Consider the following 25,584-nt stretch of genomic DNA (forward strand, 5'->3'; position numbering starts at 1 on the left):
AGGTGGTGAAGTAATATCTTTTATTGGACCGGCTTCGACTTGTCTCTCTCAGCAACAGAAGTTGGTCCAATAAAAGATATTGCCTCACCCACCTTATCTCAAATGAATTTTTTTGTCTAAGATTCAGCCCTAAAAAGCTGTTAAAAGCTATTCTGGAAGGTGTAGTTTCGTTGCTGAAACAGTGGCTTAAAAAAAAAAAAAAGTAAGTAGGGAAAAGTCTAAAAAAATCTATTAATCTTTTCAGAAGCTTAACTAAAACAGACTTAAGGCAAACATCTCTTGACCTAAATTATACTAGATTCTCATGTAAAATGTGAAATTAAATTAGAAGCACTGTGTTCAAAGTCTCATTGTGTTCTCTTCTGAATATTTCATTTGATGCCAATAAAGTCTCATTGTGTTCTCTTCTGAATATTTCATTTGATGCCCCTCAAAAAAACCAGCCCACTCCTAAAGTTGTATTCGAGTAGGATTACATGATTTGGCAAATCTAAAAAAGATTTAGTTTCAGTAAAAGAAACTTGTTCTTCCGATAGCCAAGAGTATTTTGTCTTTAAGGACAAAGTATTGTGTAGGAGAAGCACATGGATTTTTCCCTATTATCTATTGATTTAAAGGGTGAAAGAGCAGCAGTATCTTGGGTGGATTTGGTTTAGGTATGAATTTAAAATATAGCTAATGGTATTGTGCAGAAGTCTCAAAAGACACAATAAGATTTTATTTTGATCTGTTTCTTTTGAGACAATTATTTTTCTCTTTCTGCCACTTAGCTTGTGTATCAGAACCCAGCTCTCCTCACCCGTTTGGATATAACCAAGCATTCATGATACAGAAGCAAGTAAGATTGGGGTGGGGGGACTTGATTCACTGTTGACATTGATCCTTTGAAGCATTAAACTTCTTCTTTAGAAAGCGAGTGAGTGCCCTCAACTCCCAGGGTGGTAAATTTTGATAAAATACGGTATTAAATTCCAATGACATATTTGAAAATTACAGCCCTTCAACATGTTGGTTAACGAACAAGTTTCTTTAATATAGGAGCCTGAAAAGGAACATTTGGAGGAAGTAAGTAGCAAGAGAGCAAAGCTTGTCAGCACTTGGTTTTGAGAATGCATGTGTCTGACACTAAACAGTCTAACATTTATTAATAAGAAACCTTCCCACTCCACTCTGAATTGTGATATTTTGAATTGAAATTACCTTTAATCAAGTGCTGTTTTTTCATGATTGCTTTCTTGGCTTTGCCATTTCTAATATTAACCAACACCATTCTCGAGATGTGTATGAAAGCATGCTCATGGGGTGTGGACATAGATATCTGTACACGCGTTCGTCCTTTCCAGTTGGTTAAAGATGTTTGTTTTTATAAGTGTACGCATTTCTTTCCATTGCAAGGGGGCTTCCAGAAATATTCCATCTGTTCACTGATGAAGTTACCACCAGATTGGCAACCCTTCTCTTCTTGCTTTATCTCTGTGACCTTACATAGAAATGTAGAAATAAGTTAATGAGGTGCTTCAACATCCCTTCTCTATAAGTCAGTTTCCTCTGGCAGCATCCCTAGAAACTGGTGTGGGGACTGAGTAGAAACAAAATGCTGCAACAAGCAGTAAAAGCTGTTCAACATTAGAGAACCTTAATAATCTAATATAAGCGCAAAGAGTTAAAGCTTCTCCAGCCAGGGGGTAATAGAACAGTCGGGAGCTCTGCCTTCTCCCAGACATCACTTCCTTTTGTGTCTCCAGCCCTTTATTATGCAGTGATGCTGGAGGGGAAGTGGGGATGAGTTTTACTCCTGGGTGTGCTGGGGACTAAATAGTGCCTGTGCAATCTGATGCCATCCTATCTTTAAATGGAGTATATTGATTGATTGTATAACACCTGCCAGGGCACCACTGATACTCTAATTTGGACAGGGGAAGCTTCAGGCAGGATCCTTCGGAAACAAAAGGAGTTTTCCTCTAAATCAAAAACATACTCAAGTAGTAGCTATTTCCTATAAGATGAGGAAAAAAGCTGGTGGTTCAGAAGAAACAAAACAAAATCTATAAAGGTTTTGGGACCCTAATTTGGAAAACACATTTCTTTAATCAACTAGAAAAAGCTCAGTGCTGCATATTCAAGCAAATGGAAAACATTGCAAGTTTGAATCCAACAAATAGTGGTCATGTATATATAACATTTGGCCATGATGGACTGTTTCCTGGATCTCTTCCATTTTGTAATCCATTTCAAATTAAGTAGGATTTGATTTCAGCAACACCATTTCAGCCTTTCACACAAATATCCAGAGCAGTAAACAAATAACTAATCTGAAGGACACCATTAATGAACTTCTTCCATTGAACAGATTTGGCTTTCTACCTGGCTACCATCCTCCACTCTAGTAGTGCTATATATAGAGAGCAAAATTCAACTTGGGGGTATGCTAGGTTTTGGTTGTCATAACCCTGTAGTGGGTTTATTCAGGTTTTCCTCCAACTTTCTTAAAGCCTGCTGGAGTGAAGAGAGTGGCCCTGGCAAAAGAATACTTCAAGATTTATAGCTTGAGGCACTCTGTATTGTTGGGATGGGAGGGATGAAAAATATAGTTCTAATTTAAAAAAGCTGTGTCCAAAGACTACCACACAGTCCAGTGTACTGAGGATAGCTGTACTCTACCTCCCTGCTGTAAAATTTAATTTGTAGATTAGATCTAAGCAGATGCAAACGTGGGGGGATTTTATTGGAAGGATCCACAGATCACACACACAGCTGAAGGCTAACCAATCCTGTGTAGTCATAATCTCTTAGCTGTTACCATGGGAACTTCATTTAGGTAATTTTTGGCCGTATCCTGTAAGATGCTGATTAACCTCAACTCCCATATTTTGCTCTCATTATCAATTAAAGGGTTCGTTTCTGGGTGACGAGAATGCTCAGCACCTCACAGGATCAGGTTCTTGGCAATTGTGCTCATCTCATTGTCACCTCATCATCATCACTCCCATTTTAATTTGTGTCCTCTACCTGTCGCATCTTTTCATTAGCCTCGTTTGGAAGCTCACTAGAGTAGGGACTGTATCTGATCTTTGCAGCTCTCAGGATCTACTTACAAAGTTTCAGTTTTGGGGGATTTTTTTAAAGGCTTCTTGTCATTCTGATTTCATTCTTGTGAAGTTTTATCCTTACCAAAATGGCTGCTATCTTCGTTAGTTTCAGTGACTGTAGCCACAGACTGCACAGGTTCCTTTAACTGAAAGTGATGATACCAGCTCTCATTGGTTCCAATGGGGCTGAAGGTAGGCTGTTCAGGGGACAGGGTGGTCCATTAGTTGCCATCTGAGGGATAAGCACGAGAACGTGGAGGTGGTGAGAGTGGGATGCTGAGGGTAGCAGGGAGGAGGAATGTGTTAGAAATCAAAGGCATTTGAGAAGCAGGTACAGGGAAATGTACTGTGGCAGAGAAGGAGACAGATGCGTGGCAGGCTAAGAGGGAAGTATGGGGAGACAACTGGATGTAGGCAGTAGATAGGGAGAAAAGACCTGGGGGTGGTCATGGAAGGAGAAGAGGCAGTGGCCCTAATCCAGCCCTGTCCAGGTAGGGAAAGAGATACAATGGCAGCTCCCCACACTAAGATGATAGTACAGGGTAAGTAAAGTCCCTTTCGAGTCGTGAATAGTTAAGTCTACATTTTGTGTGTATCTAAGGTTGCATTTTATCCCTGTGATGATTGCATGAAAATTGGGGGCATGCAGCTTCCCTCTACACAGGTGAAAAAAAAATTACATTGCAGTGTTTAAAAAACAAAACAAAACATTTTTTAAACCTAATTTATGTTTCAGTCAATCTCACAGTGGACATTTTGGGGGGGAGGGGGAGGCTTGAAATTTTTGCCAACCCCATGCAATTTATTCATCACGTTTGTACAATGCCAACACAGTGGGCCCTGATTTGGGCCTCATGGTGCTATTGTAATTATAGAAAGGAAGAGAGAAACTTGTGTCTTGACTGGGTATTTTTCTTCCTCTTCATCCCTCCCAGCCCCCTCTTCCCCCTCACCCCCCAAAAAAAAAAAAAATCTTGAAAAGAGTAAATGAGTTTTAAATGTTGTCTGTCTACTTTCCTTTACCCAACGGTGTGCAAATATACAGCATGCATACTGTACATACAATCTTCATTTTATATAGTGCAGACATAAATAATATTATCTTTACTTCTCAGCCCTTGCATTTTAGGCTTGCAAAATGGTGCTATAACAGCCACACATCAACATCATATTGTGCATGTAATTTGATAGCATACTATGCCTGTGTTCTGCTTAATAGATTTTTATAAGGCATCTGAGATGTCTTATGTGTTGCACTCAATGCTTTTTTTTTTTTGTTACCCATATTTGAATTACTGGTATATTGGCAATGAACAATTGCTAAGCCATAATAATTTGCTTAACAGAAGTCCTAATATAACTTTAATAGATTTTAAGGCCAGAAGAGACTACTATGGTTGTCTAATCTGACCTGCATAATGCAGGCCATTTTACTTCTCTAAATCAAGTTCTATTTGAACTAGTGCATATCTTTTAGAAAAAACATCCAAACTTTATTTTAAACATTGCTAATGATGGAGAATAAACCACTGCCCTTGGTTCAAAAAACCAAACATCTAGAAAAATACAAAATTAACAAGTCAGGTGCCTTATAGAAGTCTTTAATTGACTTTAATTTACAAGTCTTCAAGCCTTATAGTGTAATGTAATATGTTATCTTATTTCTTCTATAAAGATTAGGGACTTGTGCTGGCTATGAAAGATACAATTTTCAGAAAAATGAATGTCTCATTTTCAGAAATACTGTGTTTTAAATGTTACTCTTAAGTTCTACATACTATAATTTGCATTGTTCTGGCAAAAAGATTGTAACTTCAGCATTTCCATGGCTTTCCTAATTTCTTAGCATAGGAGAGCCGAGCTCTCCTACTTGTGTGTTCCTATGCCTCTTGCCTGACAATTGTTTTTTGTAAACTTTTATTGCGTCCCTAAGTGATTGACATACCTGATTTCTTCTATGTTGGGGGGTTCTTAAATTGTTCACAATGTGGACCACAACTTAATAGATTGTCTCATACGCTGCCACTGGAAGGGGAGATGGTGACATGACATCTCTGTAGCAACTATGGCAATTGCTTAGGCAGAGAAGTAGCATTAGGAATATATTTTTAATGAGATACAACAGTTGTTGCTGGTTTCTTCCCTATTTCCATGTCACCACTAGCTCTCCATAGACCATCGGCAAATGCTTTGCAGATCACCGTTTGGGAATCTCTGCTCTATGCAGTATCACTGGCAAAGACAGAGTTACTCAAATCATATCTTATGCTCCCTTTCCTTAAAGGGGATTTAAGTTTTATAAAATTAAATGAAGTACCAAACTACTGCATGCACTAATTCTGTAGATTTTAGAATCAGAAATCTTTCACATGAAAGGAACCACCAAGCCATTGATATTGTCATGTTAAAGCTCTCCTTTACAGATAGGGCACTTTTAGTATATTTCATATTATTATGAATTCACAACTAAAGTGAGTGAAGGTGTATATTTTCTCCTTTTTTCATGGTTAATATGTTTAGGATCCTGGGAATACTTTTACAATGCAGATTAATTGTTTATAGTGCCCACTATATGTGTAAAGTAGAAGCTTTTTAACTCCCTCTCTTCCCATCCCCTTCATATGTTATTGACTTTGAAATTATGTCCTGGATATTCTTTTTTCGTCACAGCAATTTAAATAGTATCACTATATATTTCCATGGCAGCTCACCAAATCTCATCGACAAGGTCACATGGTGAAAGTAGACTGGCTGGACAGACTGACCTTTCGAGAAATAGAAATGATCAATGAGGTAGGTCATCATATTTCAGCTTTATAATGGATTCTGGGTCTTGCTGATGTGGAAGCCTTGGCTTGCTTGGGAGAGTGTAATTCAAAGGACTTGAATTCTTCTCTCTCTCTTGTGCACATTAAAGGAAGAAGTCAGTCTAAAAAAATGACTTTCTCTGGAGTTTGTGATACAGAGGTAGCTGAAAATAGTCAAATCTAGGTATCAGTTAGCCTTAAGAACCTATAGCCAAGTTGTTAGAGCATCATGAGGGTGAAAAATGAAAGAAAAATATTGCATCTGGAGACTTTTGTTTAAATCAGATGCATATTTGTTTTTAAACTATGAAATTACCTCCTGCCCACACTCAGGAGGGAAGTTTTAAGCCATAAAGCCAAAAAAATCTCCTTAAACTGCCTATGCTCTGAAAGGTGCTATATAAGAAGGACCACCTTACTGGATAATCTGCTCCCTGTTTTGACAGCTGCTTGCTTGTCAACTGCTTTCTATTTCAATGAGACACCTGCAGAGATAAGACTTTGCATTTCTATAGCACCTTTGACTGGAGACTGAAGTGCTGTTCAAATCTAACTGTCAACCTTCCAATGAAACATACCTGTTTTTACAGAAGGGAGAACTAACACAGAGGAAGTGATTTGTCCTGGGTCAAGCAGGCAGCCCTGTGCCAGAACCCTATCTCCTGATTCCAAATACTGTGCTTTAAACACAAAACCAGCCTCCCTTTGCTGGAGAGTCAGTATCTCCCTGGGTGGGTGAACTGATTCTCCTGTGAGTTATGCCACACCAGCAGAGCTATTAAGTTCCCGTAGCAGAATGTTTATTTCTGGCAGTGATGTGCAAACCAGAAACAACACATCCAAATTCCAAGATCCCAAATTTTATTTGCAGTGTTAGCAGTTAGAAAACTGAACATATTTTATCTTGAAGTAATTGAGGTGTCAATAAAGCACCGTGCAATGCAACTTTAACTCTCCTGTTCCCCTTCATGACTTAAACTATTCCCTCTTATTGCATGCGGATGTTTGTCCTGGAGTGTGAATGCCAATTAGAATGTCAGATGAAGCTGTTGTCTTAAAGTAAGTAGTTATGTGAAATTATAAACTGAGTAATTGCCACAACATCTGATAATCTGATCCATCAGTTAAAGCAGAAAGGAAATATGCTTATTACTGTTAAGAAAATGCTGAAGATTGACGTTCTTTAATATACAATCCACATCTTTAGTCTCTTTTCTTTTTAGAGTGAGAAACGAAGTTCTAATTTTATGTACTTGATGATTGAGTTTCGTTGCGTCAAGTGTGATGATAAAGAATATGGAATAGTTTACTATGAAAAGGTATGTGCCTTGCAGGTTTTATGATCTCCTGTAGAAAAAACAAACAAACTCACAACAAACAAAAAAATTACAGGTTTTCTTGCTGAGATGAAATATTTTGTTGCAAGATAGCCATAGACAGCTGTCAGCAGCAGCTGTTTATGTACATACAAATCAAATAGTATAGCCACAACAAGATTACAAAGTCAATCATTCATGTGATGCAGTTCAAGATGACAGAATTTAATAAGTGCAAGTGATTAAAAACTTTTTGATTTATTGTTCCCCAAATCAAGTGGTACTTTCAGAGTAGCTTTATGTAAAATTAGTTCTTAGATTGGGATGAAGAAATCTACTTGTCTTCTTGGTAGACTTTATGCAGGATTGGTTTATGAAAACTTTGCACAAGAGGTTTGCCAATAGACAGATTCATTTGTCTGAGCAAATAATGGAGATTTATTCCCCATATTCTGTGTAATGTTCTAAAGACACATTTTAATACTTTTAGTAGAAAGGCTTTTTGACCATAACAAATAGATGAAATCTCGTCTTTCCTTGGTATTATATAATATTTTGCACTACTGTCTTGCACCTAAGGATCTCAGACTAATTTACAAACATTAACAAATTCCCCCAGGTGGCTTGCACGATAAATAAGCATGCTTATCCTCATTTTACAAATGGGAAGATAAAAGTATAGAGAGATTAAGTAATTTTCAAAGACCACATTGCAGTTTGACAGAGCTGGGATGAGAATCTGGATCTTCAGACTTTCATATGCTTTAGCCACAAAACCATCCAACCCTCCTACCTTGATGTAGTTATTTTCTTATGTACTTGTATTTGTTGGAGTCTGTGATTGCAGCATGTTTGTGTTTGCTTACGGAATATAGTCAGATCACTTTTAATATCTTATTGTGTGGTCTGTAGAAAAGGTTTGACAGTGAGAGGTTGATAACAGGCATTTGCTGAGGGAAACATGTAGTCTGGATATTTATAAAATATTGTGTTATATACAGATGATATACCATGGTACTAACTTCTCTGCTGCTCACTTTGTCTACGATCTTGGAAATGCTGCTGTTCCATTTGAACGATGCACTTCAGAGTGGAAGGATTGTTCTCAAATATGGATATGTTTTGCCCCCTACATTCACATTTGATTGTAGTGGAAACTGAACTTGTACTTTCTTAGCGTGTTGTGTATGATACTTCAGTTGCTATTGGGAGAGAGGAAACTTGGTTTTAAAACAAACAAGTAGAGATGGTCAGAAAAATTCCAATGACACAGTTTTTTTCATTGGAATTTGCCAATTTGTTGAAATCAAAATGATTCATGGAGACTATTCGATTTCAATGAATGGAACCCAGATGGGGTCTGATGGAACGTGCCAGGGCTCCATTCCCAGTCACAGAAAATTTAGAAATATTTGGATTTTCATTCTGGTTTGGAATAAAACCAAATTTTGAAACAGAAATCCTATGAAATGGAATTACTTTTCTCTGCCCAGCTTTGCAAACAGGCTAGGAAATATACTTAGAAGAATGAAAAAGGAATATAATCCGGGTATAAAAATGGCTTACCTAGTATTATTGCCTTATTTTATGGATGTATCTTATGACCATGTGTCTGGCATCTATTCTGCCTCTTCCCTTTACAAGTAAGTGTGATATTTTATACCCCTACCTTCAAAGTAATGCTTCAGGTCCTAAGAAGCCCCACAAACTTTTTTTTTTTTTTTTTAATATTTCAGTGAAAGTATATGGAAGAAGACATTTGGACCTTGTTCTTCTGTAACTTAAACCAGGGAAAATTCAGAATAAACCCATTTAAGTTAGATATAAAACTGGATTGAGAAGTGATAGTTACACATTTCTTGAAAGAAATATCTTAAGTGCATTATAAATGCATGAAACAAAATTATTAAATGGACTTCTCTTATATAGAGAAGGTAATTAGGTGGGTAATGGCATAGCTTAAAAGTACAAATAACCACAATTTGTTGAAAAGCTACTTCACACCGAATAGTTCTGGACTCCTCTTCTGGCAGCAGTGCAAAACAGTCTGTGAATTGCCTTCTTAGGTTGTTATGCTTCCACTTAAAATATAAAGATCACCAATCCACTCCATCAAATCTAATGGAACTAGGGAAGGTTGTCACCTGTCTGTGACTGATAGCGTAAGTGAAAATTACTTGTCCCAGTTGGATTGATAGATTTGTTTTCTGCTTTTGTGACAGAGAACCAGCCTGTTAAACAGCAGCTGATAGAATCTAAGATTCTGTGACTCAACACTCAATTACTGTATATAAAGTCAAGTGGCAGGGGCCCCTTCTGTGTTCTCTATCAACTTAATTTTAATCCGTATTTAAGATGTGAAGAATGCCAGTCTGCAGGTAGCAAGAACACAACTTCCAATTTCCCTTTTAGGCAAACATCACTCACTGTGGAAATATTACTGTGTGAATTCTTAAATGCAAGTATCTCATCTATATGGGTAAACTAACTCCAGCATTTTTTATGAACGTGTATTTTCATGTAGGTTTCAAATGAAACCAGCATTGTATTGAGTAAATAGGGCAATTGCTGAGCCTTATGAGTTTTTAAAGGATTTACTCATTAGAATATCTTTTCCAGTGTTAAAAAAATCAGGTTTTTGTCAGACTCTGAGTGTCATCGAGGTTCTGGATACAAATAATTGTATCCTGCTGGTACTGCTTGGATCCCTGGTTTAACTAACACAATAGTATGAGATCAGTAGAACCCCCTATTTGTTAGTATTTTCAAAACTGATTAATACTGTAACTTCAAAAAGGTACAGCAGAACCTTGTTTGATCAACACTTAGATGCACCACACACTATAATCTGTGCAAAACTGGCAGTATCTCTCCACCTCTCATCAACGAATAAATAGCAGAGAACGATAGTGAAGTCTAACATTTGTAAAAATGGCATTTTTGGAATATAGTGCAATACCTTTAATATTATGCTATAAAATATTTAATTAAAGCAAACTCAAAACTAACTTTGTATACATAAGAGGTTGGGACTCACATTTGTTTGTTTGAGACCTCCATGGCAAATTAGCAGGTAAACAATCATTGGTATGAATTATTGAGGGACACTGATTGATATTGACATTCTGTGAGTGAAACAGAGTGGTCAGAGTTGCATATTCCTATCTATTTGAAAGGTGAGTACAACTGCCTACATCCTTATTCTGCTGACTCTGATGGCATTCTATCCTTCTCCAGGGTATTTTGTAGAATAGCTATATTTCAAAATAAACTATCTTTAATAAAGAGAATTTGGCCTGTGAGAGCAATGATAGAACTCAACCAACTTGCAAATTCTTGTTACGGTTTAAGGGCTCTTTTGGTGCTAAAACATAACAAAATTGTAAAGACAGTTCTCTGCATTTCAGCTTTATAACTCAAGTAAGCAAAATTTGGACATTCTGGTTTCATGTTCAACTTTCTTTATATGCTATCTAGAAAAATAGGTTGGCTGACCTGTTAAGTACTTAAAGTTTTGCTTTTTTATTTTTTGAAAGTGTGACTTTTTGTTGTAACAGAACAGCATGGTGGTAGAAACACTTCACTTTTTTGTTTTTAATTAAAACATTCAAAGTGGGAAAAATACAGATGAAATCTTAGAAAAAAGTCAGTTCTTGGCTTTCAAATAACTAGTTGAGCACTAGTGCTTGAAATAGTTCACTGCTCTAAGTGAATTATTGGAATTTTAGGTCTTTATAAGCTTTCCACTGTGTTAAATTATTAAAAAGTTGGGTGTTTCTTATTTCCACTGGTATAAGATTTCTTTTTTTTTTAGACTTGGGATGCAAGGGATGTCAGACCTTAAATGATTCTTGCTTTTTTTCCTCACCTAAATTTATGATTTTTTAGTAGCCAGTATCTCATTTGTGAATTTTTCAAAGGTACAAAGGGGAGTTAGGTCCTCTCAATTTACACTTGGTCAGTGGAGTTTAGGTACCTCTCTCCCCTTTGGGTCTTTGAGAATCTCCTATTAATGGTTTCTACTATCTAAAACAGAAGTCGAGGCTTTCAGATGGTATGAAATATCGATTTCTAATTCTAGCAATTCTCCAGAAGAAGGCTGCTTAAAGTCACAATTGAATTAGTGGATAAAATGCGTGTGTGAGAGTGTGAGAGTGAGAGAGAAGCAATATCTTGTGATCCGCCAAAGTACAAAAGAATGAATTACACCACTGGAAAAAACAATGCCCAGTTAACCTATAAAAAAATCCATTTCTAGGCTAGCTCTGCAAAGCACGAGAACTCAAAACTATCTCTGGTCCCAAGCAGGTTTTTCAAAATAGTACAGGGCTGAATTAGTAACTCTGCTAATCTGAGGTCCAGAAATTTTCAGTTTATGTTAATGTAATACGTGATCTCAGACCACTACAAAATGTTTACAATTAAAAAAATACTGTTTTAAATCAGAAGAGGAGTGGGTGGGATTTTCTAGAGCTCTCAGCATTGATCTAACTGTTCCCAGGGAAGCAAATGGCCAGTATGTGTGTGTGGTTTGGTTTTTTTAAATAAGAATCTGAAGCTCTTGAGTCTTAATCCTGACTGTTCTTAATTCTTTGTCTCGTCTGGATCAAGTCACAGAGGGTGCATCTGCATGTGAGCTGGGAGCTGTGATTCCCACCTGAAAATAGCAGTGTATCTGCAGTGGAATTGGTAGCAGCTCCGAATATGATCCTACCCAACCCCCGAGGGTTACTTCTGTGCAATCTAGGAGGACCCCTCCCAGCTCAAATGTAGACGTACCCTGAATCTCACATTACCCATTAGTAAAATGAGGATACCTACCTATCTCATGGGGGTATTGTTACGATTACTGAATTAATGTTTGTATAGCAATTTGATGATGTAAAGCTTAAATACTAAATATTTATTATTAAACACGTTATGATAAATTGCACAAATAGAAAATGCTAAAGGGAAAACATAAAGCACATTCCACAGATAAGTTTGTTATAGGTTTTTTAGATATTTTTGGGAAAACTCTTGTAATATTGGATTAGCCATGGTTAAATTGGGGGTGGGGGCTGGGGTGGTGCTAGCAGTGGTTAGGTAAGTGGTTCTGCATTTATGCTAAACTTTAGCTCTTTCCCCCATTCCTCATTTTTCCTCATCTGCCTGCTGCTTCCTGTCTGACACCTAGATTGGAAACTCTCATGTACAGGGACAGCCTTCTTTGTTCCTTGTCTGTGGAGTGTCTGTCACAGTGGGGTCATTGATCCTCGGCAGGTGCTGCAGTAATAGCAATAATAAATATATACTGTAGTACCATAAATCTTAATTAGCACCAAAGTCACCATCTCTGCAATATATTATTTGAATTTTGTAATTGAATTCAATAGAATTGAAGAGGATCGCCTCTTTTCTTTGAGCTGAACTTTTAAAAATTCAAAATCTTAAATTACCTAACATGAAGAGCAATCATGCATTTATTTACAGTTGGGGTTTAACATGATCCACATGTTCTATTTATCTTACTTAGCTAGAAAGTATTGTTTACAGTGTGATATCCGAATTCTGACCATAAAAATGCTACCTTATTACTGCACTTATTAGCTTCATCTGCCTTTTAAAGTCCTTCAATGTATACTTAATTTACTGGCACAAAAACAAGTTTTTACTATAGTCAGCGTTGCAGAATCAATATATCTGCAGAAAAGTGAGCTATATATTAGTCTGTCTCGTGCATCATCCACAAAACTGTCAGCTATATTTAAAAAAAATGCTGAGGTTGTTGAGGGAAAGCAGTTTCCTTATAATTCCCAGTTCAAAATAGAAACAGATAGCTGTGCTCCATTCTTAATATCCACTTCACTTTACACCAAGGCAGAATCTCCCCAAGGGTAGCTATGGGCTGCTGACTCTCTCTGCAGATGAGGAGCAGCATGAATAACTGCTATTTCTAAAAAGATGCTTCTGAAAATGGTGGTCTGTGTCTCGTTCTATACTGACCTCTCAATATAGGGTGTGTCCATGTGTGTGTCCGTTTTCCCTCAACTTCAGCAAATGCTCCGAATCAGTGGACCCGTATTTCCAAGATGGGACACTTAAATTGTGTCCATAAGTATTTTGGCTACAGTTTTTGAAAATTCTGTTTGTCTGCAGAATGGGACCCTTTATGCACTCCCATAACAGATAAATAATACTGGTAAAAATTGCCATCCATTTTTTCTTCACTAAAATGCTAGTGCTGATGAAGATTTAAAAATTACACTTGTCTCTAAATTGGTCACATGAATAGATGGGGTTTATCCTTCCGTTTCCTATTTCCTTCTACCTTTTCAACTTTTATCAAAAATTAGCTAGAAAAATTCCTTTATATGTTTGCTTACTCTTTATGCCTTTTGTTGGTTATCCATACAAAGGCAGCAAAATTTAATTGCTTTATTTTCTCTTGAATATGGAAAGCAGCAAATTCTGACACAAGACACATTGCTCATTATAATTTGTAATTTGTTGTGGTTTTGAATTATGTTGTCATCCAGGATGGTGATGAGTCATCTCCGATTTTAACAAGCTCTGAGATCGTTAAGGTTCCAGACCCCCAGATGTCTATGGTGAGTAATTTTCTGTGCAACACAATCCAGATCATAACAATACTTTATTGTGGTGTGCTGTGAAGTTATTACAAGAGTGTGTGGGGGGGAGGGGGCAGGTGGCAGGCAAAGGGACTTGACTATTATATCTGCTATGGTCTCAAGTACTTTTAATTGTAGCATAACTAAATTGTAGCTATTGCCAGTGTGTTAAATATTGAGTAAACCCATTTGAGAAATATTACTGAGATCTTTAATTTACAATCAGTTTTGTCTAAATGCTTCATTAAAATATAAAAATCGGTGAGATGGTTAAATTTTTTTAGTTCTTTGAGTATCTTATGCATATTCCCATTCATGGGACTTGCACTGATTGATGGAGCAGGACCTTAGAAACTTCTGATAGCAGTGCCCGTTAGGGCACCGATGTAGTCGCCCGCACTACCCCCACTGTAGCACATAAGTACGCTCTGATGTGGTTCCCATTGCTGCCTCAGTTCCCTCCATCAACAGCAGTGAAAGGACATGAACTTCTCTCTATCTCCTAAATCTGTAGGTAGATAGTACTTTCATATTTTAATAAGTCTCTCACATTGGAAGTAGCTATATTTTTCTGTTGTGGTTCAGACCATTTTCATTACAGAGTCTCATCCTTTAGCCTTTCCATTGCATTCAGAGTTTTTACAAAATGTCTGGCTCCAGTAGCAGCATATTTGAGAAGGCAAGGAATTTTCGTGTTCCCTTACTTAGATGACAGGCTCCTGATGCTCTCTCTAAAGAAGATTGAAGGAAGGCTATTTGGATCGCTCATTTTGTGTTTGGAACCCTAGGTCTTCTTATAAACAAAGAAAAGTCTCTTCTCCCCCCATTCCAAAAGATTCCATTCACTGTTGCGATTCTCAGCTCAATAAAAGGAAGAGCTTTCCTTCCATAAGAGAGGTATTTAATCATACATGTCGCCATACACAGACATCCCTCTCAGAATGTAGTTTATTGGTTGACTCTGTTAAGACTGCTGGAATCCACACCATATGTGACTCAGTATGCCAGGCTCAGAATGAGGCCTCGTCAGCATTGACTCCTAAAGAACTTCAATCCCAGTACGAACGGAACTAAAAGTACTCACTGTTACAAGGAAAGTCTGTCTTTCTCTAATGTGGTGGTTGAAACCACAGAATGTCCTTGAGCGTTTTGTTCAACCTAGCTCCTCCTTTGTTGTTAATAACTCCAGATGCAGCAAAGATAGCAGGGGGCAGGACATCTTCTCAACATGTTTATTTGAGGTTTTGGGACCTACAGAGAATCCCACTTACACATAAAATGTACTAGTATTGAGGTCAATCCCTATGGCTTTGGAAGCATTACTTCCACAGGTATGGAATGAGGTAATTCAAGTGGCCATGGGCAACATGTGGGCCATGTATTATTTGAACAAACAAGGAGGAGCTGGATAATCTCGACTATGCAAAAAGGCAATGAAACTTTGGGACTGGTGTATCTGGTACAAAATATACCCAGTTGCCCTACACATAGCGGGTCAACACTCTGTGATTGCAGATCAACAGAGCAGAGATTTTTTTTTTGCAGACTCATAAATGGTCTCTAAAGAGCTCTATCCAGGACGTTTTCAACTTTTAGGGATATCTGGATGTCGATCTGTTTGCCCCCAGGTTCAATTTGAAATGCCCCTGTTCTTTGCTCAAGAGCTGGCTCTGAGAAGCCTGTCATTGATGGATGCACTTCTCCTCGATTGGGGAGAGGATTTGATATCTGCATTTCTCCCATTTTCTCTCTGAACCAGAGTCCTACAAAAGATAAGACAGGATTGAGCCAGGGTGATTCTCATTGCTCCAGCATGGCCAAGGCAGCAGTGGTACAGTGAGTTACTCCACTTAGCCAACAGCAACTAGCAGATGCTCCTGTTATCAACAGACCTATTGTCCCAGATCTTCTAGTGCAAGATCTATTAGTTACTTTTGGCAGCATAGGCAAGAAGCCTTTGATCATCGGAAAGATCATACGTGATTAAGGTGCAACAAGTTACGATTCATTCCTGAAAGTTATTAACCAGAAAAGATTACAAGTTCAAGTGGAAAAGATTTGTTATATGGACAACTGAAAAAAAAGTGTTAATTGATTTCAGTTCCCATACAATTTATTTTAGAATATCCAAAGTAATGGAATTGTCTTTGCCCTCCATTAAGGTCCATGACGTGATAATAGCAGTGTACTACACTCACGGTAATGGAAAATTTATTTTTTCATGTACATTTAAAAGACCAATTCAATGTGTATCGCCCCTCAGAATGAGACCTTGTTCCACCATGAAATTTGAATTTAGTTTTAACTTAACTTGTGTCTCAACCATTTGAACATCTAGTGAGCTGCTCTTGTTTCTCTCTCAGTGAAGGCGGCTTTTATAATAGCTGTTCCTTTCTGCTAGAAGACAAAGTGAGCTACGCGTACTGATGGTGGATCCCTCCTTATTCCGGTTTTTATAAAGACAAAGTGGTTTTTAGACCACTTCCTAAATTCCTTCCTAAGGTGATTTTTGAAGTTCCATGTAAATCACTGTCAGTCTCCCTGTATTATTTTCAAAGCCTCAGTCAGGTAAAGGGGAGGCCAAATTATATAAGAGAGCCCTGTCATATTACCTGGATAGACCCAAAGCTTTAGGTCCTCTTGTTAGTTATTTATTTCATATGTGGGCGACTTCAAAAGTAAGGCCATTTCATTTCAGTCCCTGTCCAAATTAATTAAACAGTGTATTGAAGAGGGTTAGAGAGGAACCTCTTTTCTCACCCCTGGTCCATTTAGAGCTCATTCTACTAGAATGGGGGCTTCATCTACAGCATTTATTAAACATATTCCCCTTACTGATACATGCAAAGCTGCTGTGTGGCACATGTTCCGACAGGTTAGTGATCCCCCAGAGTCAATAATGAGTCAGTTAGGGAATAAATGAGTTTTATTATAAACACAGGAGTAATATGGATTATTAACTAGTTATATTCATCTAAACAAACAATTAACTATACAATATAGACTAATATAAAAGGATGTAAAAACAATTAAGCACAAAACATAAACTGATATGAGAAAGTATTAAACAGGCAACTAACTATAAAGACCTAAACTAATATTAAACAGATAGCGGTTCCCTGCCCAGGAATCAAACCCTGGTCTCCCACATAGCAGACAGGGACACTTACCACTATGCTACACAGACAATTAGTTAATTGTAGGAAACAGAAAGGGGTTACACAGACGGTTAACTGCAAAGCGCAGAGGCAGCAGGACGCGGGAGCAGGAGAGTCGGGGACCAGGTGATCAGGCTGGTTGCGATGAGGCTCTCAGCGGGGGCTTGGGAAAGACCCCTCTTTATGGACTAAATGGGACATGAAGGGTTAACTGATTGGACAAGGGATATGATATGGGCTTCGTGCCAGCACTGGATTGGCTGGGGGACACTTCAGTTTTCCTGGTTGCTGGGGAGTTTCGTCTCCCATGGTCAGTTACATTCCTCATGTATGACTGGGAGCCAAAGGTGCAGCCGATTCCATGGTTACGCCCTAATAAGGTCAGGTCGTGGGTTGACTGTTAGCCCGCATGGATGGGGAGGAGTGCGAGGGGGGGCCATGTGCAGGAATTCGTCCTGCAACAGCACACTTCGGCAAAACGTGCATTGGATCTGGCATCCAGGTCTGATACTCAGTTTTGTAGTACTCCAATCTCTGTTTAACTATGACTTCGCGCCACCCTCCATCCAATTTTCTGTACTGCTTGCCAAACTATCCGACAAATGGAAATATGCAGAGGGCACCTCAAAGAGGGAGTGAAGGTAGGTTACTTATACCCACACTCTCAGCATGCACTGGGGAGGGGGCACCCTGACAGGCACTGCTCCCAGAAGGTTGTATCATCCTGTTGTGCTGGTTGGCACAAGTCCCATGAGTGTGAATATGCAGAATCCATTTTGAAGAAGTCCGGTTACAAGTAACCAAACTTCATTTATGGGGGGGAAAAGTTACACTATTAAGACTCTTGCAGTAGGGGAAGGGGAGACAAGCAGGAGATGGGGGAGGAAGGAGGGTGATTGTTACCTTAGTAAAGGAGATGGGTAAATGGAGATATAAGGGAAGTGGGAGCAGAGGAGGGGGAAAAATAATGAAACTAAGGAGAGACAAGTTAAATATCACCCTAGGTACTTTGCTTATGTGAAATATCTTTCTTGCTCCACTGCCTTATGTTGTCTTTGATGTACTCATTGCCTAAATACAATTCTAGAAATCAATTCCTATGTTGTGGATGCCAGTTCAGCTGGATGGGTATTACCAACGTTAGGACCCCTTGTGTAGGTGGGGCTTATACTAATGACACCATTTTCAGCACCAATCCATCAAACACTGCCGTGAGCTAGTCCAGTTGACACAGTGCTGAAAATGGTGTTGGCAGCTGAAATCTTGTTCACACTGTTGCCTCTACTGTTGCTAATATGACTTCAGCTGAGCCATTAACGGTATTAACGATAAATTCTGGGGGGAAAGTCTAGTGTATGCAGAGCCTTTACACTGTAAGCTCTTTGGAGTGGTGCTTGGCCATAGCGTCTAGCATCGTTCGTGCTTACCATGTTTAGGTGCTGTGTAAATCACTTCCATTTTGAACAAATACCTTGATGACAGCTGTTCACCCAGAGGTGAGAAAAAAGTAGTAAATTTGCATTCTTCTTTGGGTGATTGCTCATGTCCATTCCATTTTAGGTGTGTGCACGCCTCCATGCACGGCTATCGGAACTTTTTTCCCCTTAGCAGATCTCGTAGGGCTGGCTCTGGTGCCCCCTGGAGTCCCGCATGCATGTGGCAGTATATAAGGCAGTGCGGGCTCTACGCCCCCTCAGTTCCTTCTTTCTGCCTGTGGCGGTTACTGTTACTGCCTGCGCTTGCACTGCAAGCACTTCATTCCCCATGTTTAAACTTTAGACAAGGTTTTTTTTTTGTGTTAATTAGTTAGATATAACAACTGCTGTAGTGGTAGTTAGAGACTTAAAGATAGTCTAGCTCAGACTTCACTGGATGCAGGTATGCGCCGGTGTCATGGCTTCAAGCCACACACTTTTGGCAGGAAGGTTTTCCCGCTAGCTGGCCCCCACTGCCTGAGGCGTGGGTGGGATGCCTTTCCTGGAAAGAGAGACGCTTTCAGACCCAGAAAATCCACCTGAAAGCCTGGCTCATGGAGCTCCGAGCCATCCCGCTTCGCTGCGGTATCCAGTGTGCCGCCGGTACAGAGGGCACCATCAGCACCGACCTGACTCGGCACCGCGAAGACGGAGCGCGGACATTCCCTCGCACCGTTGGAGCAGGCGGGGTGGAGCACCTACCAGCACCGTTGACTTCGGTGGCCAAAGGGTGCCAAGAGCCTTGTTGGCCTTGCATACGCCACCACCGCCCATGCCTCCATGAGGGAGAAGGGGCTGGCATTAAGGGGAAGCCCATGTTGGGACCCCTGAATGGCTCAGGAGATCCCCGGTATGGGGAGGAAGATCTCCTGCAGATCGGTTTCCTAGGGTAGAGCAGGAATGCCTTAGAAGTCATCCCAGGTCGTGGTCGCTGGACCGACCTGCATCAAGGAGGAGAGTGAAGTCGCCCACCTGACACCATTCTTGACTGCCCCCTCCTCCCCCCTGGGCACAGGGAAAGGTTCATCCCACCACCCTGGCATCGAGGAGTTTACCCGCAAGGATGCGGAGCTGATGCCGGTCACTTCAGACAGTCTCGGTACCGAGGAGTTCGCCGGGCGGTGCAGAACCCAGTAGCCGGAGACACGCTCAGTGCCGAGGACTTCACCCCCGTGCCGAGACAACAGTGGAACCCCAGATGCTGGAGATGGACTCGGCACCGAGGACTTTGCCAGGCTGTGCAGAACCTGGTAGCCCGAGACAGGCTCGGCACCGAGGAGTTTGCCGGGCGGTGCAGAAACCAGCATCGTGAGACCCCCCGAGGGGGTTCGCCCCTGTACCGAGACTGCGCCAAACTCAGTGCCGAGACAGGCTCTGCAAAGCAGCTGCCAGGCTGGCAGTATGTATTTTCTCTGTCCAGGGCGTGGGAAGGCGTGGGCTTCAGCAGAGCTGGGCTGCAGGCAGCTCACTACTAACTCCAGCCCACCTCCAAGGTACTGCTTGTTAGTCACCTATAATGAAATAGACATGAACAATCACTCAAGGAAGAAAACAAGGTTACTTACCAGTAACTGATTTTCTTCGAGATGTGTTGCTCATCTTGAAGAACATTAGTTACTGGTAAGTAACCTTGTTTAAGTCTAAAATGATGATATTGTGTTTTGGAATAAGACAACACACTGTTGAAAGTGCATGCACTTTACTCAGTGAATCCAGAAGACAATGTTTTTTAGATATGAATACTTAAGCATGTAATACATTATTCAGGGTGTTAGTGAATCTCTGGTGGACAGTTTCATTTCAAGACTATTTTCAGTGTAATTAAATATTTATAACCTCTGACTTTTATTTTATATATTTTTAGGAGAATTTAGTAGAGAGCAAACATCACAAACTTGCACGAAGTTTAAGAAGTGGGCCCTCTGACCATGATCTCAAGCCTAATGCAGCTACTCGAGATCAGCTTAATGTAAGTTTTTAACTTTCATTTGAGTCTTTGATGTTTTGTAACTATATAGGTTCAGTTTTGCTAAAGGAGCTTATTCAATGTCTGACACCAAGTTTAAAGGGACTACAACAGATGATACATGAATTCTTTATAATGTGATGTGTAGCCAATAAGAGAAACTCACTTATATGTGGCTAGTTGTCTGGCCCAACTCACAAATGACCAATGTCGTTCCCATCTAATTACTTTGGGATGAGTTAATCTTACTATGTTCCTGGGGGCACAGGGATCCACATTACACATACTAATTGGCATTTTTGGCTGTCTCAGCGGTGGTGTCAAGGTTTAGTAGGTCTATGGATACCCTGACCTCTATAGCCACTTTATCTAAGATCAGGGTTGAAGAGCACTGCTGGTGTGTAGTATGGGGGGAGATTGTCCATTCTGTTCTGCTTGTGGATAGACAAAGGCCTTTATTCTCCTATGATATGGCACATGACACACTAAATTCTCTCAACTTCTTTAAAATCTGAATATGTATAATTAGTATTACAAATTATTCTCTGGAAATTTTTAATAGATCATAGTGAGTTATCCACCAACAAAGCAACTGACATATGAGGAACAGGATCTAGTTTGGAAGTTCAGATGCTATCTTACTAATCAAGAAAAGGTAAGGTTAACTATATTAAATATATACTGCTCACTGCACATTGTTAATGAGTTATTTATCTTCCTGCTTCATTAATGCAACTTCCTTTTAGAATGTCTGCCTCTTCAGAGGTGTGTGTCTCGGTGAGTTGACAAAGTATATTTAGTTGAGATATTTTTCATTAATGAAACAGCTATGTTGGTAAAGATTCGTGACCATATTTTTCAAATCATATTGGCAAAACTTGTAGCTCAAAATCTCAGGCGAGCTCCTTTAAATGCTCTTCTGCCAACCTACCAGGATTAATCCCCCAAAGAAAATTGGTGTTAACTTCTGCAAATATAGGACAAAAACACAAGCTTCATGCATTCTGGATTGTGGGGTAAGTTACTGGAAAGTGAATTAGAACTAGATGGCCAAATAAAGCAAAAAAAAAAAAAAAAAGAAAAGTGTACTCTGATTATTTAATTAATACTATTCAATTAGCTCTAACTGGTCTCTTTCCATTTAGCCTTACAGAAGCCCCAGAAAATTGTATCTGGACTATGTTCAAATAGCTAACAGATTAAAGTCACCAGTTACTTAGTGGTAGGTATTCAGCTAAAAACAAGGCTGAAGCCATATCATTAACTTGTTTATATTTTTAGATGACCCCTAACAAAGAACCTAAATTCCTGATTCAGCAAAGCATTTAAGTATGTGCTATGCTTAAATAGGGATAGACTTAAGCACATGCCTAAAATTCAAGTATATGCTGAAGTGACTTGCTGAATCTTTGTCCTTGCAGAAAGATACAGCTCTCTCCTCTCAAAGAGTCATCTTTAACACCTTGTTGCCAGGGGTTTTGAGTCTGGCCAATATTCTGTTAATATTGACTCCTGATATGAAAAGATGGTTTTCAAAGAAAAAAACAGCAGAATTGTTCTTGATTTGCCAAGTCTCTATAGCTGCCTTGCTTGTTGCTGCCACCCAACACCATCATTTCTCCTTGGGAGCAGGCATTTTGTATGATGGAAGGACACAGTTGATTGAGTCAGTGTTGTCTCATTCAAGTGTTTCCTACAGGTCTTTGGGAAAAGATTGTCCCAGAGAGCATTGGATTACTTCTGGAGAAGCTTGCTTGTGATGGCATGGGGGGAGGGGAACTGATACCTCAGAGGTGATGCAGCAAACTGATTGTACACCCTGTTATCAAGAACTACCAGAACTAAGTCCTCCTCATGTGCTTTAAGCAAAGGGCACAGTCTAAGCACTCAATATGATCTGGAACATAGGGATATTAAGTAGCTGAAAATAAATATTAGTATTCTGCGTTACATTATGGCTGATATTCTTAACAAGCAAACAGTTGTTTTTTCATTCAAGTTGTTATATCAAGCAGAAAGACGTCTGTAAAGCACAACAATATTATCTGTAAAACCTTGCAAAGACCCTTTCCCCCTTCAATCTCACCTATGATTGATGCAGTTTTTAAGGGTTTATTTTCCCCTGTGTTGTGCATAGTCTCTAGTGGGGATTGATTACGTTTCTTGGGAGGAGAAAAAATTGTGAATTTGACATTGCTGCTACAGAAGATATAATTCTCTTGCACTGTAGCACCTTAATCTAACCTCAAAGGGCTTTACAAAAATTGAAGAATTAATCCTCACACCTCCATGAGGTAGGTAAGAATTATTACCCCGTTTTATGGCTGTGCAGGCAATGATGCACAGAGAGATTAAGTGACTTGCTTAAGATCGTGGAACAAGTCAATAGCATAACTGGGAATTGAACCCAGAGCTGATTCCCACTGGTGTGTGATCACAGAAGTTTAGTTGCCCGGAGTTTTGCTATTCACATAACCTGGGTTCCCCTGGCTTGTGCTAATATAATTGCAATAAGAATCTGGCTGTGTCTCTTCACTTAAAATTAAAATATATGTAACTCTTCAAATATTTCAGTTAATTGATTTCTGTAATTACTTAGGAATAGTCAGTTTTTCTAATCTTATTTGTTTAGGCTTTGACAAAATTCTTGAAATGTGTCAACTGGGATCTACCCCAGGAGGCAAAGCAGGCACTGGAGCTACTGGGCAAATGGAAGCCAATGGATGTAGAAGATTCTCTGGAACTATTATCATCTCATTTCACCAATCCAACAGTGCGGCGATACGCTGTTGCCAGGTTGCAACAGGCAGATGACGAGGTATTAAAGGACTCTGTTGTTCCATGGGTGTACTTTACTTTCACCCATGAGAAAATCAAAGGGTCTAATGTAGCACATGGAGAAATGCACAGTTTCCATAATGCTACCTACCACCTGAATATTCATTACCTTTTACAGGAAGGTAATTATGAAAGATGCTAAAAGGTTCACTCTGAAGCTGTTCAGTGTACGTTTTCATTTTTAAAGCGAATAAAACTTCTATCTTTATTGAGCAAGAGTCCTCACAATGTAAATCAATACACCTTCTCCCCACGGCCCCAGAGATCAGTTTTGATGTCAACCTGTTCACTTCAGAATTAATTGCTCCATTGTTGAATAGTATACCAACTCCTTCTAGCAAATCTACTTTGTAAATACCAGATATGTCCTCACACTGCATTCCTTTGAGAAAGGAAAGATATTCTGTTAGCAAGAAATTAGATAAAATGTTTGAGATAGAAGGAGTGTCATTTTGAAAACCCATGTAAAAACTCTCATTGAGTGGTGCAAACAATGGAAGTAATCTTTTATCTAGGTTTTAATATGCGTATTACATATGCCTGTTACGTTTTTATGGAAAGGAATTTTATGCACTCTTCATTGTACCTTTTGGATGCATAACACATTTTCTTAAAAGCAGCACATAAAACTGATCAGCTCACAATAGCCAACACAAACTGCCTCCTAGCTCATGCCTCACGCACAATAAGACTGATTTCCTCACCCATACCCCTTACAATATTCTTAATCAAAAAGACGTCCTTTGCACCATGCCTTTGAAGGTCACTAAACTGGTTCTGGTTGACCAGTGAGAACTCAAATCTGGGGACTATTATATTGCTTTGGTTGGTTTTAGCTTCTATGATGGTGCATAAGGGAAGAGTCAGTATCCTAGACTGCCAGGTCCCCAGCTCTGTCCAATTTTTACAGATGGAAGGCAAGCACATTAAACTGAATAGTTTAACTAATTTTCATTAAATAGGACCAACATGGCAACAGCACTGCAAATACTAATTGGATAGTAGAAGTTGATTACAGTAAGGTATGAGATAACCTAACTCTTTCTAAAACAAATATAGACCCTGCAATGTGTTTAAATTGCTAATATGACTTTTTAATAATGAAAACAGTCAGCATGACAAGAAATAGACACCTCCTGTGTGCCAAGCTGTATCCATGCCAGTCTTTCTGCCGTAGAGCAACCATTAATCAGTCCCTGCTTCCATTTCTTATTGATCATTAAATCCTGACTTAAGCTTCTGAAAAAATGGTGTAATTCTCAAAAGTGCTGAGCATCCAACAGCTCCCTTTGTTTATCTCTCAGTATATCTATTTTATCTCCTTCCAAGGATTTGTTGATGTACCTGTTGCAGTTGGTCCAGGCCCTGAAATATGAAAATTTTGATGACATAAAGAATGGATTAGAGCCAAATAAAAGAGACAGTCAGGGTTCAGTGTCAGAGAGTATGGCAACATCAGGAACGAATGCTGCAGAAATAGACAGGTAAGGGGCTTTTGCTTCTAGAAGGAAAGAAACAAGGAATATTGGCATCGGCACTAAAATACTGATTCTCTCTTGCAAACATGCTGCTGTCTTGTCACTGGCATATGCTTAGTTTATATTGCAAGCTTACTACTCTTGCTTCAGATATATGAGATCTTCACGATGCTCCAGTCACTCCTGAGTCGAAGCATTGGAGATCTGAGGCTGCTATGGGTCGTCTGGTTGAAAGTCTCATAGGGTGTATTTAAATTGTGGAGAAATCACACACACAAATAGCAAATTTGCAGATGAGTTCATACAGTGTATATATACAATAAGTATTGTACTGTACTACTGTTACATTTGTAAGTGGCACTGGATAAGGAAGTCTGTTAAATCAGGTTTCTTAAACTTTATTTGATGCAACCCGCTTTGAAAATATTTCAGGCTGTGACAAATCCCCCCCACCCCCCCCCCCCAAAAAAAGTCTGACTCCTCTCCCCCATGCTATGCCACCCTTACTTCTGCACTGCTGCTGGCAGCGATGCTGCCTTCTGAGCTGGGTCCCTGGCCAGCAACTGCTCCCTGCTAGTCCAGCTCTGAAGACAGCTCTGCCATCATCAGCAGCATGGAAGTAAGGGTGGCATAGTATGGAGGGGTCATCCATTTTTTTGCAGGGGAGCGTGGTCACAGCCTGAAATATTTTCAAAGGAGGTCCCAGCAACAAAAAGTTTGAGAAACCCTGATCTAAAGCATTGTCCAGTATCCCTTATGGTGTTCCTGCTCTTCCAGCCAGATTCAAGTGATAAGTTTTTGCTTCAGAATCAGAGCTTAACCTCAGTTCTTCTGAAGTTATATTTT

The 25,584-nt window shown here is 39.4% G+C and overlaps 1 protein-coding gene across 3 annotated transcripts in view; it reads left to right on the forward strand.

Annotated features, from left to right (window-relative positions):
* PIK3C3 (phosphatidylinositol 3-kinase catalytic subunit type 3) overlaps positions 1-25,584 on the forward strand; it is a 126,019-nt gene that overhangs the window by 19,279 nt on the left and 81,156 nt on the right. For all 3 annotated transcript variants that reach the window (XM_067530866.1, XM_067530868.1, XM_067530867.1), the window contains exons 5-11: positions 5,796-5,882; positions 7,120-7,215; positions 13,731-13,802; positions 20,321-20,425; positions 20,985-21,077; positions 23,055-23,240; positions 24,590-24,744. In XM_067530866.1, the coding sequence (XP_067386967.1) occupies positions 5,796-5,882; positions 7,120-7,215; positions 13,731-13,802; positions 20,321-20,425; positions 20,985-21,077; positions 23,055-23,240; positions 24,590-24,744 (794 nt within the window). The remainder of the gene's footprint in view (positions 1-5,795; positions 5,883-7,119; positions 7,216-13,730; positions 13,803-20,320; positions 20,426-20,984; positions 21,078-23,054; positions 23,241-24,589; positions 24,745-25,584) is intronic.

This window comes from Emydura macquarii, unplaced genomic scaffold (genome assembly GCF_026122565.2).
Source record: "Emydura macquarii macquarii isolate MOO-44397 ecotype Brisbane River unplaced genomic scaffold, CSIRO-AGI_Emac_v2 contig_3114, whole genome shotgun sequence".
Lineage (NCBI taxonomy): Eukaryota > Metazoa > Chordata > Testudines > Chelidae > Emydura > Emydura macquarii.